At 43.8% G+C, this 18564-nt stretch overlaps 1 protein-coding gene across 1 annotated transcript in view; it reads right to left on the bottom strand.

Annotated features, from left to right (window-relative positions):
* The window catches only part of LOC126204274 (aldo-keto reductase family 1 member B1-like), a 78745-nt gene that overhangs the window by 54035 nt on the left and 6146 nt on the right, over window positions 1-18564 (bottom strand). The window contains exon 2 of the mRNA XM_049938662.1: window positions 3633-3800. Coding sequence (XP_049794619.1) covers window positions 3633-3800 — 168 coding nt within the window. The remainder of the gene's footprint in view (window positions 1-3632; window positions 3801-18564) is intronic.

Genomic DNA, 18564 nt, shown 5'->3' on the forward strand with positions numbered 1-18564 from the left:
TCCCTGGTTCAATACACACAATACACAAGTCAAGTCAAATTTATAAATATCTTGGCAATAGGCATCCACTTCTCAGCATAATGGAGCACCCCCTCTGACTGGGATGCATGCAGTGATTCAGTTGGGAAGTGTGGTATAAAGCTATTGCATCTTCTCCTGAGACGAGCTGGCCCACAGCTGTTGTAACTGCTCCTTGATATAAGGGAAACTGGCACTTGGACAGAGTTGATGCTCAGGCTGGTCCAATAGGTATTCTGTTGGAGGACAGATCTGGGGACCTTGCTGGGAGTACCTCAACATCATGCAAACAGTTCGCAAGAACATGTCCCTTGCAAGGATGAGCATTTTTCTGTTGTAAATTAGCACATGGCACTGTCAAAATTTCCTCAACCATTATCTTCTGTGACCTGAAATGATATTGATTGTTTTTCACATCATGACTCCAGGAGTAATTCTGTTGTGTCTCTTCAAAACATTGGAAGAATGGAGGCTCTCTCCAGATGACCACCATAGTCAGCAACAGTGGTCATCCAGGATAGTGAAGAACTGTGATTCACTGCTGAACACAGTACAATACCATTCATCAGTAGTTCATGCTTCCCAATAATGGCACCACTGCAAATGCAGTCATTTGTGTTGTGGAGTTAATGGAAGCTTATGTGTGAGACAGTAACTGACTAGTCTGGCTACTCTTAGTCTCCAACCAGTTGGGTGTGGGATGACACAGAATGTGGCAGGGAGTCTATTACCTGTTCTCAGATGGCAGGCAAACATGAGAAGGTGTTACGATGTGCTCGATGCTCTATACGGTGATCCTCCCTCATGGTGGTAAGACACGGTTGACTGGAATCTTGACGATGAGTATGTCTGCCCTCATTTTCCCATTCAGTCCAATAATGGACCACTGTTACCTCTGAATGTGCCACAAATATGGATACTGCATAGTTCAATCAGCCTGCTAAATGGAGGAGCCTTTCAAACCGTCAGGTGCTGATAACGCTGTGTCACACAGGTACCCTGCACCTCCACATTCTTACCAATAATCACTCAACATTTGACGTTGTTCATGTCACTTGTATATCCTACCTGGTCTGGTAACAATATCAAACATGAACAACACTAATGCACTGTGGTTGCCATTCTACCTGTTACAGAAAATTGCAACTCTATTCATCTACCTACCCGCCATGGTTTGTAAATGTGTAAAGTTATGTAACATCTGGCCAGGCCTTCTGGGTGCTATGCCCTTTTTGTCAGGCAGTGTTCTTTTTCAGTTAGCAAGAAGACATCTGGTAAGTTTGCGTAGTCATAGTTTCGGACAAACATCCCCGATTGCAATGAAATTTAACACTATATGAGTATTGAAAATTCTACTCCATTAAAACTTTTTGTGAATTTATGTGTGCTTCATATATGCTCCAGCTGCCTGTTGAGCACATTACTGCCTCACATGCCCATTTACTATGCTTGTGGCCAGATGAGTCACGTGAATACTCACATACTGCTGTTTGCCTCTGGAAAAAGCAACCTTGTACTCCACACACAATACAGTACCCTGTTGTACCCTGTTGCATTTAACAAAAGCTGAAACACTTCCATCTTCCTCATACATTTTCCCTCAGAGATTAATATGTTTGGACATTTTTCTCCGTCGAACAGTGAAGTAGATTCACTCATCACTCACGGTTACTGTTCTTTCTCCTTTCATTTTTCAGGTTGCTCTTGTTCTCCCTCTCTCAGTTCTTCTCATGCACATTTCTACCATGACTGGCATTTGACAGCTACCTTCTTGTAAATAATGATTCTTATTCTACTCTTCACACACAAAAGTAAACTGTGTTTCTCCTGCTAAGTCTAACATAAACCATGTTTTTCCTGCTAAGTCTATTAGTGTATTCACTATTACTAAGTCTTGGATTCCAATACACAAATGGAAAGGAGAGTCTGCTAGTTTCTTAAGGTATTCCATATCCAGTTGAAGCCATTCAGTTATTGGGTCCAGTTGAGATTGAGATTGCTACATTTTGCATGCTGTTCCAAATAGTCCTAGGCATTTCCTATGGGATTAAGATAAGTTCATTTAGGGCCCAGTCAACATGCAATAGGTTACCTCAGTGTTCTTCATAGCAGGAACATATGTATCAACTTGGTTCTTGTCATGTTGGAAAAACGAAGTGTCCATAGCATACGCATCATGAAGATGCAGAATAACAGGATACACCTGCTCTCTAACAGTACTATAATAAACGCCTGCATTGTTTGATGTGGTTGTACATTGTCTTCCATAAAAATGAAATCAGAGCTGAATGTACCCCTGAAAAGACGTACTTTGAGATGGAGTACAGTGTCACAGTGATGTTAACTGCAGAGTGTACCATGTTCAAAGATTTAGAGGTCAATTATGCCATGCGCATTATGATTTTCCACACCATAATGCATGGACCACCAAAACAATCAAGTTTTCAATGCTCTTGGGTGCATTACATATCTCCACCTCACGCCATATGATGGTATGTCCATAATCACTTCTCAGACTGAATCTGCTCTCATCTGAAAGGAGTTGGTGACCCCAGACCTCCTTGGTTCAATCCCAATGCTCTTGACATCAGGCAAATTGCTCTGTCAATGTGCAGATATCAATAGAATGCAGTGTACTGGTCATTGGGCAGAAATACCACCCCCATGCAATCACCGTGCCACTGTGGGGAATCAGACTGCGTGCTTTGCAGGCCTGTTAAATGTAGTCACTATTGCACCTGGCTTTTGAAGTGGGTCCTTCCTTGCCTGTTTCACAATGTAGCGGTCATTCACCGTAGTTGACCACGTCGTCTCCTTATGGCGGCAGTGCCCTTGGTTCAGAATGCTCCCCATGCACGTGAAAAATGCTGTAAGCAATACCAAACTCCCGGGCTACACTTGTCACACTTCGTCCTTCTTCCAGTTTCTTGAACACTCTACCCTGTCTGAAATCATCCAAATATTGTCTCCAGACAATGAAGAACACCAACACGGTGCATCGTAACTGCTCACTGATTCACACACACTGTCCTTTCCCATTTCTTCAACAGCCTGTTGTTATGGAGTCTGCTCGATTTGGCGCTATAGTCATGCTGACCCTATGTGATATCCAACTTTTTGCACACAGCTTGGAGATCTCTAGCAACATGCTGCTGTACTTTCATTCATTTCCACCAAGTATTTCGTATGTTATGTTACTTTATCTGTCTTGTCCTTACGTTTTGCACAGCAGTGTGTTTTACCAACCATGTACATGGAAAAGTATAGCACTGCAGATGAAGCCCACAGGAAGTGTGGTGTTTCCATAGCCGTCAGTCTCTTTCGTTTAGCACTTGGCCAGTGATTTTCGTGCATTTTTCAAACAACGTGGTTCTTTTAGACGAAGCAAACACGTGAAATATAAATAATGTTATCATTTCATGTATGGATTAGTTATTTTTACCTACATGTCATTAATGAACTGCTAAAAAGGAGTGATACTTCCATAATACTGGTTTGTGTGAAAAATGGCACATCTTTTTTCTTTTTCTTTCTGCATTATCTGCATTTTACTTGACTTTCTGTAAACATCGAAACGCCACCCTGTATATTATTATTTCTGCTTATGCCCTTACCTTGCTAGTAACGAACACATCTTCTCGCTTGACTGCCCCTTCCTTAAATTTCTCCTGCAGTGCGTCACCCACTCCTGATTCATTGTGGTATGCAGCTGCGGTGTCGATATGGCGATAACCGACATCAATTGCGTGTTTAACTGCCTCCCCGACTTGTTCTGGAGTTGCCTGCAACATCACAAAACATATAACTGATCAGCCAGAACATTATGACCATTGACTTGCTATCAATATAAACCTGTCCAGACGATAGCAGCATCACCTGGCAAGGAACAACTTCTAGTCAGACACATGCATGGTGCGTGATGTATCAGTGAGGTTCTGCCCATGTGTGCAATGAGAAGACGCGCAATCTATCTGAGTTTGACGGAGGGAAGGTTGTGATGGCCTGGAGGCTCGGCATGAGCATTTTGGAAACTGCATGACTTGTCAGATATACGAGGAGTCCTGTTGTGAGTGTTTTCGACATATAGAGAAACCAAGGTGAAGCCATGTGTAGATGTCCTGTGGTTGGCCACCCCTTGCTGCAGGACAGACTTGTAAAACAGGACAGATGGCAAACTGTGGCACAGCTAGCATCAGACTTTAATGCTGGACAGAGTACCAGTGTGTCTGGGCAAAAAGTGCACTGAACGCTCCTGACGATGGGCTTCTGCAGCCGACGTCACATGAATGTGCCAATTTTAACATCATGACATTGGCAACTATGAGTGAAATGGGCACGTGGCCATCTGCACTGGACATTGGCACTGTGGCAGAGCACTGCATGGTCTGATGAATCCCGATACCTTCTTCATCACGCCAATGGAAGGGTGCAAGTCCGTCATCTTCCAGGAGAGCAGCTCCTTGGCACCTGTACTGTGGGATGGAGACAAGCTGACGGCGGTTCCATTATGCTCTGGTGAACATTCACGTGGACATCCATGGCACCAGTGGAGACCATGCAACGCACAATGATTGCCAAGGAGTATCGTACACTTGTTACAGACCACATATATCCCTTCATGACGATCATGTTTCCTGCCACTAGTGGCATTTTTCAACAAGATAATGCGCCATTTCACAAGACCAGCAATGGCATGCACTGGTTCGAGGAACATAGTGACGAGTTCCAATTGATGTGATGCCCCCACCCCCCAATTCGAAAGATCTGAACCTGATCAAACACATCTGGGATGTAATTGAATGTGGCATCAGAGCTCATCACCCCCTTCCCTGGAATTTACGGGATTTGGTTGACTTGTGTGTGCAGATGTGGTACCAATTCCCTCCAGCGACCTACCAAGGCCTCATTGCTTCCATGTCATGATGCACTGCCGCTGTTATATGTGCCAAAGGTGGACATACCGGCTATTACGTGGTGGTCATAATGTTCGTTCTGATCAGTGTGTGTTGTGACTTTTATCCTTCAACTACGATGACAGGCAGTTTTTATTATTTCCTCAGATATGACTCTGGACCATTTTCATGCCTTAAAAGGTTAGCCATAGCCCAGAACATAGCACTACCCTCAAGTACAAGGAGAGACACCACAGTTCAGATTTCGTCTTTCTCGACATCGAGAACCTACCAGAAAGATTTGACACGTATCTTGTTATTTAAATTACGTCATAAATATATTACAGTGAATATAATGTCTCTTGATAGCATCTTTCTGCGAAGTAAATGTCTTCTTATATCAAAAAGCAGTCTTGACGGCTTGACAAAGGTTGTCATAATTAGGTTTTCTAAGGAGTTTATTGACTCCAAACCTGACAATTAAATGGACGCCATTTCACTGTAGTATTTAGGAGAGTTTAAGTACAATCCATAGGGCCAATGGCGAGGCTATGAGACTGTAGATGACACTTTGATCAATGTTTACACACCGTAGGCAAAACTACTATCGAAACAGTGTGTTGGTGAAGACGACAGCACAGAGAAAAATGGCAAGACCGTAATTTCAGCGAGCGAAGTGATGTTCACTTCTTTAGCGGGAGAGTAGATAATAGTGGTGTGATTAATTATGTGCCAATTTATTTCTTTTGAATATAAATTAGGAAATGTTCTGATGAAGTTGGTTGACGTTAACTCAATAATTTGTAAACAGACAACCTAAAAAAAAGAGACATCAGAAAGCTTTTGTGCAGTTATCTATGGTTTTGTTTCATTCGGTAGTATGTTTTCCGCACATTAAATTTTTTATGCTTGTCAGTAAAATATTCTAGAGGTAAAATACTCCCACATCTGAATTTCTGGACAGGAACTGTTCAGGATGATATTGTCATTGGTACATATCGGCGTGTGTAACGTTGGACCCCTTACTCAAGTAGATAGGTAGAGAATTTAAAAAGAGAAATGGACTGTTTGAAGTTAGGTATAATGGAAGTTAGTGAAGTGTGGTGGCAGGAAGAACCATACTGGTGATCAGCTAAGTTCTTTGACATCTCAGAAAACCAAATAGGGGTAATGCAGGAGTATGTCTAACACTGAATAAGAAAATTGGAATGCAGGTAAGTTACTATTAACAATGTAGTGAACGTATTATTGTGGCCAAAATAGGCACCAAGTCAACACACGCCATAGAAGTACAAATTTATGGGCATATTAGCTCTTCAGATGATGGAGAGACTGAAAGAGTGTATTATGAAGTGAGATAAATATTTAGATCCTTAAGGTAAACAAAAATTTGTTGTGGGGGACATGAATCCTTCCTTTGTCCCACCAAACAACAGGCCATCATCTGAGGTGGCTGCTAGACTGGAGAATGAAACTGACGACAGTTTGTGGATCACACAGGTGATATGACCTAAGATCTCCTGGACGCATTCCTGTATCTGAAGATGGCCTTCTGACTGTGTTGCAACCAGAATGGCCTTTGGAACATCCAACTTTGTGGTCTTCTGTCAGTCACTGTCGTAGTCAGAAAATGGATCCATACCAGAAAGTGGTTATTGAAATACAAATCTGTGGCCACATTCCACTGGAGAGAGCCTGCAACAGCTTGAAAGCAGAAACGTAGATAAATTACTGAAGACGGCTCTGCAACTGTAGAAGAATGTGTCATCTGACCAGAGTTCTAACGGCAGATAATGTCCGAATTGACGAGGCGCTCAGTAGTTCGAATACACATGTCCCGTGTAGTGGCTGAACCCTACAGCACACTGTGTGCACTACGGGCACAACGAGGAGGATTGCGAAGTGACTGGTAAAACTCTGTCACTACACCTGCATCAAGTGGATCATGATGTGTGCAAAGAACTCTCTCTTATCTTAGCAGGCATGAGAACTTCCACTACAACTGCTTTTCTGGCCACAGACAGGTGAGGAGTGATTCTGTCATCGACAGAAACAGCCACGTCACCCTTAGTTCTATATCCAGCAAGATCATCCTTCCCGTAAGTATGGTAGCCTCTTAATGCAGGTGTGTCGGCTGCTAAGAATGAGTTTCTTGTAAGCAGATGCAGAACTTCTGGGCCAGGAGCAGTAGTTCTCCCAAATGTGATCGGCGTCAATTTAAGTTCCACTGCAATACAGAAGTCTCTGTGGTGCCATTGATTACCAATGGCTGTCCTTGCCCCTCTCCCTCTTGTGGCGATGATATACCTGAGAGGGCACAAGGAACATTAGACAGTTCTTGACTTTCTTGTTCTTCCACGTGGATATCAACATCCTCGATAGTAAAATCATCATTCGAATGGGAGAGTACTCGCCGATTTGATGGTTTATCTGACACTTTCTTCGCTTGCTAACTGCTTTTGATTTAGCATTTTTCCTTATTTATGGGAGAAGCAGGTTACATGAGTAGAAGAGCCAGTGATAGTGTGCATTGGTATGTGGACTAAATTTCCACGTCTTTCGCTGACTATTTGCGAGTAGTTTCGCAACGTTCCTTCCCCGCACGTATAATAGCAGGTGCATGTATTCGTGCTTGATTCTATGCTCTGCGTTTTTGTGGACTCATCATGTTAGGTGTCCAAGCTTAGCTGTTGGGGTTCCATTTCTTTTATCATTTAGCGGTTTCCTTTCTTATTATTCTTGTATATTCTTTTGTTTTCTGAGGAGAAGATGTGATGACTGAGGGAAAACTGTCTCAAACCTCGCCAAGCGTCGTTGTGTTGTGTTTGTGGTTGGTTAAGCATCTGCCCTTGTTCCTCTATTTTATTCGTCTTGTGTTAAGTGGTTAATTATTCATGTTCTGTTGCCGGCACACTTTTTTTCTATGATTGAGATACATTCCCTGATTATTTTGGGTTGATTTTCATACTTTATTGCCGGAAATTGACGTCCATTGGCGTGGTGCCTAGTAGGTCTGTCGTAAGGCTTATGTTTATTGTACAGTTTGTTCATATTTGCTGCTACTAAAATCCATCGCTCTTTCATTGGTGAGACTTCTGTGCTGCGGTAGACCATGTTATTGTTCGTTCTTCTGTCGAGTCTTCCTGTTATACGGAGAATTTGCCTTTCAAGTGACAGTAATTTCTGTTTAATGTATCTGCTTTCTACCCAAACAGTGGTGGCGTATCTAGCATTCTGCTTAACATACAAATGCGAATCAGTGTATCGTTGTTGGCACCCATTGTGAGTCAGATTAGGATGCGCCTGTAACCTATTTCTCTCATACTTCAGACGTGTGGAGTCTATGTCATGGTTTTGTTCAGAGTTATTCCTAAATAGATGGCGGTCTCCTTGAGTTGCATTTTTTCCCTCACAGCTGGACTTAAGCATTTTGTAGATTCAAGTTTCTGTTCCTTGAGAACTGTCTGTGATTAAATACCATAAGTTGTTTTTTGAAGTTTGGCTTTATCCTCCACTTTTTTAGCCAGATGGTTGATGTATTTACTGATTTCTCTGTTGATTTCCTTCACAGACTGTCCATACCACCAGAAAGTTGTATCATCCACATAGAGCACCAGCCCATCATTCCATTTTGTTGTGTGTGGAATGTCAAAAGGTACATAAATTGTTCAATGGGGCGAGAGAATCGCGTCCTGTGGCACACGTACTTCTGGGAAGAATGCTACAAACTGGGCTTCATCTTGATATATTTCTGATGGCCTGTTGTCTAGGATGTTCGAAAGAAACGTGGCTAGTTGAGTTGGAATCTCCATTAAATCCCTTGAGTCACACTTTGTCGAACACACTGCCTATCTCCAGGACCAGAGCTTAGGTCTGCTTCGTTAAGCTCTTTTCTTGTACACTCCTGGAAATGGAAAAAAGAACACATTGACACCGGTGTGTCAGACCCACCATACTTGCTCCGGACACTGCGAGAGGGCTGTACAAGCAATGATCACACGCACGGCACAGCGGACACACCAGGAACCGCGGTGTTGGCCGTCGAATGGCGCTAGCTGCGCAGCATTTGTGCACCGCCGCCGTCAGTGTCAGCCAGTTTGCCGTGGCATACGGAGCTCCATCGCAGTCTTTAACACTGGTAGCATGCCGCGACAGCGTGGACGTGAGCCGTATGTGCAGTTGACGGACTTTGAGCGAGGGCGTATAGTGGGCATGCGGGAGGCCGGGTGGACGTACCGCCGAATTGCTCAACACGTGGGGTGTGAGGTCTCCACAGTACATCGATGTTGTCGCCAGTGGTCGGCGGAAGGTGCACGTGCCCGTCGACCTGGGACCGGACCGCAGCGACGCACGGATGCACGCCAAGACCGTAGGATCCTACGCAGTGCCGTAGGGGACCGCACCGCCACTTCCCAGCAAATTAGGGACACTGTTGCTCCTGGGGTATCGGCGAGGACCATTCGCAACCGTCTCCATGAAGCTGGGCTACGGTCCCGCACACCGTTAGGCCGTCTTCCGCTCACGCCCCAACATCGTGCAGCCCGCCTCCAGTGGTGTCGCGACAGGCGTGAATGGAGGGACGAATGGAGACGTGTCGTCTTCAGCGATGAGAGTCGCTTCTGCCTTGGTGCCAATGATGGTCGTATGCGTGTTTGGCGCCGTGCAGGTGAGCGCCACAATCAGGACTGCATACGACCGAGGCACACAGGGCCAACACCCGGCATCATGGTGTGGGGAGCGATCTCCTACACTGGCCGTACACCACTGGTGATCGTCGAGGGGACACTGAATAGTGCACGGTACATCCAAACCGTCATCGAACCCATCGTTCTACCATTCCTAGACCGGCAAGGGAACTTGCTGTTCCAACAGGACAATGCACGTCCGCATGTATCCCGTGCCACCCAACGTGCTCTAGAAGGTGTAAGTCAACTACCCTGGCCAGCAAGATCTCCGGATCTGTCCCCCATTGAGCATGTTTGGGACTGGATGAAGCGTCGTCTCACGCGGTCTGCACGTCCAGCACGAACGCTGGTCCAACTAAGGCGCCAGGTGGAAATGGCATGGCAAGCCGTTCCACAGGACTACATCCAGCATCTCTACGATCGTCTCCATGGGAGAATAGCAGCCTGCATTGCTGCGAAAGGTGGATATACACTGTACTAGTGCCGACATTGTGCATGCTCTGTTGCCTGTGTCTATGTGCCTGTGGTTCTGTCAGTGTGATCATGTGATGTATCTGACCCCAGGAATGTGTCAATAAAGTTTCCCCTTCCTGGGACAATGAATTCACGGTGTTCTTATTTCAATTTCCAGGAGTGTATTATACTGGTACAGACTCTTAGTCCGAGGTCTATAGAGGCGTTTCCTTCCCTAAATCCTGATTGTCTTTTCAGGATGATGGTTTTTCCTCAGCGTTGTCTGACAGTCTGTTACTGAGTGTTGCTTCGAATACTTTCCCTTTTACCGGGAGTAGCGTGATTGGGTGGTATGATCTGGAGTTGTCTGGTGGCTTTCCTGGTTTTGGAAGCATTATACACTGAAGCGCCAAACAAACTGGTATAGGCATTCATATTCAAATACAGAGATATGTAAACAGGCAGAATACGGCGCTGCGGTCGGCAACGCCTATATAAGACAGCAAGTGTCTGGCGCAGTTGTTAGATCGGTTACTGCTGCTACAATGTCAGGTTATCAGGATTTCATTGTGTTTGAACGTGGTGTTATAGTCGGCGCACGAGCGATGGAACACAGCATCTCCGAGGTAGCGATGAAGGGGGAATTTTTCCGTACGACCGTTTCACGAGTGTACCGTAAATATCAGGAATCCGGTAAAACATCAAATCTCCGACATCGCTGCGGCCGGAAAAAGATCCTGCAAGAACGGGACCTACGACGACTTAAAAGAATCGTTCAACGTGACAGAAGTGCAACCCTTCTGCAAACTGCTGCAGATTACAATGCTGAGCGATCAACAAGTGTCAGCGTGCGAACCATTCAACGAAACGCCATTGATATGGGCTTTTGGAGCCAAAGGCCCACTCTTGTACCCTTGATGACCGCATGACACAGTCGCCTGGGCCCGCCTGCACCGATATTGGACTGTTGCTGATTGGAAATATGTTGCCTGATTGGACGAGTCTCATTTCAAATTGTATCGAGTGGATAGAGATGTACGGGTATGGACACAGCCTCATGAATCCATGGATGCTGCATGTCAGCAGGGGACTGTTCAAACTGGTGGAGACTCTGCAATGGAATGGGACGTGTGCAGTTGGAGTGCTATGGGACCCCTGATACATCTAGAAAAGACTTTGACAGGTGACACATACATAAGTATCCTGTCTGATCAAATGCATCCATTCATGTCCATTGTGCATTTCGAGTGACTTGGGGAATTCCAGCAGGACAATGTGACAGCCCTTACGTCCAGAATTGCTCCAGGAATACTCTTCTGAGTTTAAACACTACTGCTGGCCACCAAACTCCCCCGAAATTAATATTATTGAGCATATCAGGGATGCCTTTCAACATGCTGTTCAGAAAAGATCTCCACCACATAGAACACTTTCTGATTTATGAACAGCCCTGCAGGATTCATGGTATCACTTTCCTCCAGCGCTACTTCAGACATTATTCGAGTCCATGCCACGTCGTGGTGCGGCACTTCTGCATGCTCACAGGGGACCTACACGATATTAGGCAGGTGTACCAGCTCAGTGTAGGTATCCACTCATTAATTTAAAGTAGTTTTCTTTGATACGCAAGTGATAAGTTTATTTCCCTACTTCATTGGTGTATGCGAAGCACATTTTTTGTATTATTAATCCGAATATGAATGATGGTTTTTTGTTTCATTCCTCTTATGATTAAATTCTGGGCTTACAACGAGTTATTCACAAAAAATATTTTTCTTCAAGCTATATCAATAATGTTACGTTGGTAATAAAAATTAAAAATCTGAAATCGGACAAAATTAAAATGACTGGCAAAATCTTGATGTACAGCAACGAAAATAATCGGCAAAAACCGACATATTAATTTCCCACAGTGTGGAAAAACAGGAAATGCACTTTAAAAAGTTTATTCTATAGCACTCTGTTTGTGTACAAAACTTCGCATTTGCCACTGCTGGTGAGTTTATTGTGTTGTTTTCACGTCTTCTGTTATTTAGTTTTGACAACATATTTTTTTGATACCTCCGTTTTTTGAGTTGCTGGGATAAAGTGTAACGGATGACCAGATGAATAGGAGAAACCTCCAAAACTACACTTAGGTTGGCTGTTAGAATAGGCTTTTAGCAGACTAGGATTGAACTAAACATCTTTGTGTCTATAAAGTGACATATTACTGAGCAGTCATGCCAAATGACATGTTCTGTAACACACCACAATCTTAAATCTGCGAATAATTGCTACAAATGCGTGAGAATTTAGTAATAAATGGAAAATAGATGACCCCATCTTCCAGGAGGAGGGGACAGCCAACACTCCTCCTGCCCCCACCACTCTCCCTCGTCTCCTTCGTTAGTTGATTGTTCCATGTATCATATTCACGATAAATGTTATGATGTGAAACGTGTCAATGAAACAAAATGAACAAAAATAGGGTGAGACAAATAACATGATGGAGATCGGCAGATGTAACGTACTTGTAAGAGGCAAACAAATGATTAAAATATCAGAAAAATTGGATGATTTATTCAAGAGAAAGAGCTTCACTAATTGAGTGTGTCAATAAAACTTTGATCCATCTCTGGCCCTTATGCAAGCAGATATTCGGCTTGGCATTGGCTGGTAAAGTTGTTGTGCCAAATTCTGTGCAATTGGCATGTTAGATTATCAAAATCCTGGACTGGTTGGAGGGCCCTGTCCGTAATGATACAAAAATTCTCAATTGGGAAAGATCTGGCGACCTTGCTGGCCAAGTAGGGTTTGACACGCATGAAGACAACAGTAGAAACTCTCGCAATGTGCAAGCGGGCATTATCTTAATGAAATGTAAGTCAAGGGTGGCTTGCCATGAATGGCAACAGAATGGGGCATAGAATGTCGTAGACGCACCACTGTGCTGTAAGGGTGAAGCGGATGACAACCAAACTGGTGCTGTTATGGAATGAAATGGCACACCAGACCACCACTCATGGCTGGGCCATGTGGCGGGCGATAGTCAGGTTGGTATCCCACCACTGACTGGGTCGTCTTCAGGCACGTCTTTGGCCTAAAATCTCATTAACTGAAGTATAGTTGTCTTCATTGATGCGTCGCGCTTCGAACTGAGCCTCGATGACTAGATAAGACATGTCTGGACACGTCCCAGACATTGGTGCGATGTCAATCTGACTGTTGCTGCCATACAGCCCAACAACTAGTAGTGACAGTCTGGGCCGTCATTTCTTTTTATAGTAGGCCCCTTTTGGTTGTCATCCGCGGCACCCTTACAGCATAGCGGTATGCTGACGCTATTCTACGCCCGCCGGCCGCTGGTGGCCGACGGTTCTGGCGCTACAGTCTGGAACCGCGCGACCGCTACGGTCGCAGGTTCGAATCCTGCCTCGGGCATGGATGTGTGTGTTGTCCTTAGGTTAGTTAGGTTTAAGTAGTTCTAAGTTCTAGGGGACTTATGAACTCAGCAGTTGAGTCCCATAGTGCTCAGAGCCATTTGAACCATATTCTACGCCCCATTTTATTGCCCTTAGTGGCAAGCCATTCCGAGCTTACATTTCAGCAAGATAATGGCCGCCGACACACGGCGAGAGTTTCTACTGCTTGTGTTCGGGATTGCCAAGCACTAACTTGCCCTGCAAGCTCATGCGATCTCTCCCCAAATGAGAAAGTCTGGGGCATTGTGGGGAAGCCCCTCCAACCAACTCGGGATTTTGACACTCTGACGCGCCAGTTGGACAGAATTTGGCACGAAATCCCTCAGGAGGACATCCAACAACTCTACCAATAAATGCCAATCCAAGTAATTGCTTGTACAAGTGCCAGAGGTGGACTAACACTGGCCTGCCGCTGTGGCAGAGCGGTTCTAGGCGCTTCAGTCCGGAACTACGCTGCTGCTACGGTCGCAGGTTCGAATCCTACCTCAGGCATGGATGTTTGTAATGTCCTTAGGTTAGTTAGATTTAAGTAGTTCTAACTCTAGGGGACTGATGACCTCAGACGTTAAGTCCCATAGTGCTTAGAGACATTTGAACCATTTTGGACCAACACGTTGTTGACTCGCTCGATTTGTGACGCTCTTTCTCTTGAATAAAACCTCTAACTTTTCTGGAATTACAATCATTTATTTGTCTGTACATTTACATCATCTCTACCAATTTCCATCCCATTCGGATTATTCCTTCATGGTGTGTCGTTTTTTTTTATGTTACAGCATACATCTAAAAAATGACACAAATATTTTGATGGCCTTATGTTGGTCAGCTACTTTTTTCGGTAAAAAGTTCAAATTATTTCCATTCAATAATTCCTCTAAGGAATATGGAAGAATTTGTTGCCAGCCGGTGTGGCCGAGCGGTTCTAACCGCTTCAGTCTGGAACCGCGCGACCGCTACAGTCGCAGGTTCGAATCCTGCCTCGGGCATGGATGTGTCTGATGTCCTTAGGTTAGTTAGGTTTAAGTAGTTCTACGTTCTAGGGGACTGATGACCTCAAATGTTAAGTCCCATAGTGCTCAGAGCTATTTTTGTAGACTTTGTTAAGAAAAATATCCTTAACGAACGACTGAAAACGCCCCTGCTGTCTGTCAGACACTTTACCTCTATTTCCGTCGGTTGAGTGTCGTACAGTGTTGTACCTACTTATTTCAGTCCTTTCTACGTCAAAGTGAAATTCATTAAATGGTAACGTAGATAATTTATCCTTCTGGTACTGTATGTACGTGAATATCTCGGTTACTCTCAAACTTAAATGGAACGTTCATAACAAATTTCATAAGTGAATAAGTACACTGTAATGCTGCGGTTAATATTCCCAATTGCTTAAAGAGATGCGTGCGACATGTGCGCGTGGAACCCAACACTTAATTCTAATTCCTTTATTTTGCGGTATGAATACTTTTTGCCAAGGTGGGGATTTACCCCAGTATATGTTCCCATAAGACACCAATGAATGAAAATACGTTAACTTACTGACTTCTGTGTCCTCGAGGCTGCAGTTATTCCTTTGGCAAAAGTAGCCTAACCTAAACGTGATACATAGTAGGTCTACTATATGGGTTTTCCACTTTAATTTTTCAGCAGTATGTACACCTAAGAACTCAGAATTTTCTACCCTGTTCATTGTTTCTTGTTGGTATACTAGGTTAATAAGAGGTGGGATACTTTCGTCTGCACAGAACTGGTTGAGGTGTGTATTTCAGACTTTAAAGTTAGCCCATTTGTGTGAAACCACTCAGAAACTTTCACTCAAAAACTTTCACCGATGATGCTTTGCTCGGCTTCACAACAGTGCTTCTGTCATCTGCAAACAAGGATAATTCTGCATCCTGAGTCAAGTAAAAAGATTGCTCGTTAACACAACGCAAAAACAGCAATGAATCAATGACCAAGCGCTGTAGGATTCCTATTGTAGTTTCTCCCCATTTGACGTCCCTCTTTATATTAACTGAGCAGCATAGAGCAACATTCTTATACGAATTAAAACAGGATTGTGCAGAACCACATACTCCATAAAAACTTCCGAGGTAGGCTGTTATGACTGACACAGTCAAGTGCCTTCGGAAGTCCAGAAGATCCCAACTGATGATATTTTATTATTTAAAGATTTTATTTTGGCTGATTAAATGAGCAAGTAGTTGACTCACAAGGGGAACCCACTACACGTCTCTCTCTGATACAGTCGAAACTCGGAATGGTGAAAGAAGGATGGAAACAGAGGTGTATCTATTTCGGCTTAGGTGCCAACGTTCAATAATTTTTTAGGAAATAGAGGTTAAACTTTCGACGCTATTTCATCGGTATACCCGCGCAGTATACCACGTATATCAGTATATCAAGTGGGTTGGTAGCGCAATGGGCAAGAGTGCAGTTTCGAAATTTTGTGTCCCGAGTTCGAATCCAGTTTTTGTTGTCACGGAAGTACGACTATGTCACATCAATATTTTTTGTGACATTGTAAAATAAAATGGAATTGTTGACAAAACAAATATGCATATCAAATATTGCTAAAAACAGATTGTATTGTAACAGATATTATACAGGTGTCCCAGGACGAACAGCCAATACTCAGGGACATGACAAGAACGATCATTCGAAGCAAAAAAGTATAGTAAACCTCGGTTCTAAAATGCGTACGTTCAGAGTTATGAACTGCTCCTCATCTTCGATGATGTGAAAAGTAGCTATTCTACTGCGAGTTCTTTGCTTTCCACTTTTTGGAAGGAAGTAGTACGAATCATAACAAGAAAAAATTATCTAGTAAAAATAGGCTCTAAAACGCGTATCTCAAGAGCTATGAGCACTCGTTCAGTGCAAGAGATGTGTTGCACAGTAGTGAATATGAACAAGTCCTCACATCTCATTAGGTATGCGCCTCGTTTTTTGGTCCACACTGCCGCCTCTCAAACTATAGAAACCAAAGTAGAAGAGGTTTGTTTCACAGTATCGAAGATGAGGAAGTGCTCATACCTTTTAAGCTGTGTAGAGTCCATGCTTACTAGACGTTTTTTCTTCGAATGTTCGTTACACTGAATACTGACCATTCCACCTGGGACACCCGGTATAATTAATAGTAGTTGAAAAACAAAAACATAAGGATTCTAGTATTTCGATGTTTGCTTTGTATTTTGTACTTGAAGAGAATCAGCGCATTCACAAAAACATTCAAAGCATAAAAATATCTTTAGGAAAACAACCTCGCGATCTAAAATACGTATGTTGAACGTCAGCCATGTTCAAGACTAGAACATGTCGGTATTCCGAGTCCATCGACAAACAGCCCATCGTATAAGAAGGGATCGTCTTGCCCATCCTCGTATAAATAATACATAGAAACGGCTCTATTTTTACGTAAGGTCGTCGCACTTTGTCCAGAAACTGGTGACAGGTTCCTTTTGTCAGCTTTCCAGATTTCGCAGCTGTTGCGTGCGTCTTCTGATGTCGTTCCATTAACTGGTTTACTCAAGGACCAAATTTGTCACTAACTTTTTGCAGACAAACGAAAACTGTTGGTGGCGGTTTTCTGGAAGGTGTTAATCAGTGTCAATTGTGACGTTAAATCTATTTTTAATAAAATTCTTATTTCTTTAGCTATCAGTTCCATTGTACTTCACGATGTCATAAGCTATATTGATGTCACACACTTTCGTGACAACGAAACAAAAAAAGACTTAAGATGGTGTTCGATCACAGGGCGCAAAATTTCGGACTGTTGTCCTAGCCACTGCGCCACCAATGCTTGAGTTGCTTGATGAATTCGCGTCGAAACTTCAACCTTTTTTTCTCTCAGAAGCTATTGCGTGTTGGCACCTAAGCCATAACAGATGTCTATATTTTCGTCCTTCTGTCACGCTGCCAAGTGTCGACTGTATCAGAGGACGGTTCCACTTCTCCGCAGAGTGCCTTTTGAAATGCAAATTGTGACTGGACAAGTATCCCGCCACTACACAGGTGAATGACAACTCTGGAGTGCATCTTCTTTTAAAAAACTTTAGAAAATGATGTAACGAGCGACAATGGCAGTAGTTACTGACATCTGTGGGGTCACCCTTTTATGGAGGGGCCTAAAGGTGGCAAATTTTAATCAGTCTGGGAAACCAACCTGAATTAATGATGCATTACATAAGTGATTATGTATATATTGGGCCACAACTGTTAGTGTCTTGTTGGAGATATTACCCACCCCTTGTGAACTTGTCTTGTTGGAGGTGTTACCCACCCCATACGAACTTTCACTTATTAGAGTCATAGTCCTTAGTTCAGATGGGGTTGTACCATCAATATTTATTGTCCTCTGCACTGCTTCTTCAGTGACTTGTTTTGCTTTCTCTTCTGAAATATTTGCAAAAATTCGACTTTCAACGCTCTGACCCTAGGCGGGTCAATCGGGCTCGCCCGCCGCCGTGGCATCCTTCATCAATGGCGTCACTGTGAGCACTATGGAGGGGCAAGTGGTCGGCACACCTCTCTCCCGGTCGTTGTTGGGTTTCTTGACCCTGGGAGCGCTACAGATCGGTCGAGTAGCTCCTCAGTTTGCATCATGAGGCTGAGTGCAACTCGTACTAGTCCTCTCACGAAGGAAAAATCCCAGGCAGTACTGGGAATCGAACCCGCATGGCATCAGCCTCACTTACCACTCGACTAGGTAGCCAGACATTTGCAACAATATTTTCACCTACGTTTTAGAAATTCATTATTAAAAATACACCGAAGAGCCAAAGAAACTGGTACAGCTCCGTATCATCGTTTAGGGCCCCCGCCAGCATGCAGAAGTGCCTCAACACAATGTGGTATGGACTCGACTAATGTCTGAAGTAGTGCTGGAGGGAACTGACACCATGAATCCTGCAGGCCTGGCCATAAATACGTATGAGTACAACTGAGTGCAGATGTCTTCTGAATAGCACGTTGCAAGGCATCCCAGATATACTCAATAATGTTCATGTCTGGGGATGTTGGTAGCCAGCGGAAGAGTTTAAACTCAGAAAAGTG

The sequence above is a fragment of the Schistocerca nitens genome, chromosome 9, assembly GCF_023898315.1.
Source record: "Schistocerca nitens isolate TAMUIC-IGC-003100 chromosome 9, iqSchNite1.1, whole genome shotgun sequence".
Lineage (NCBI taxonomy): Eukaryota > Metazoa > Arthropoda > Insecta > Orthoptera > Acrididae > Schistocerca > Schistocerca nitens.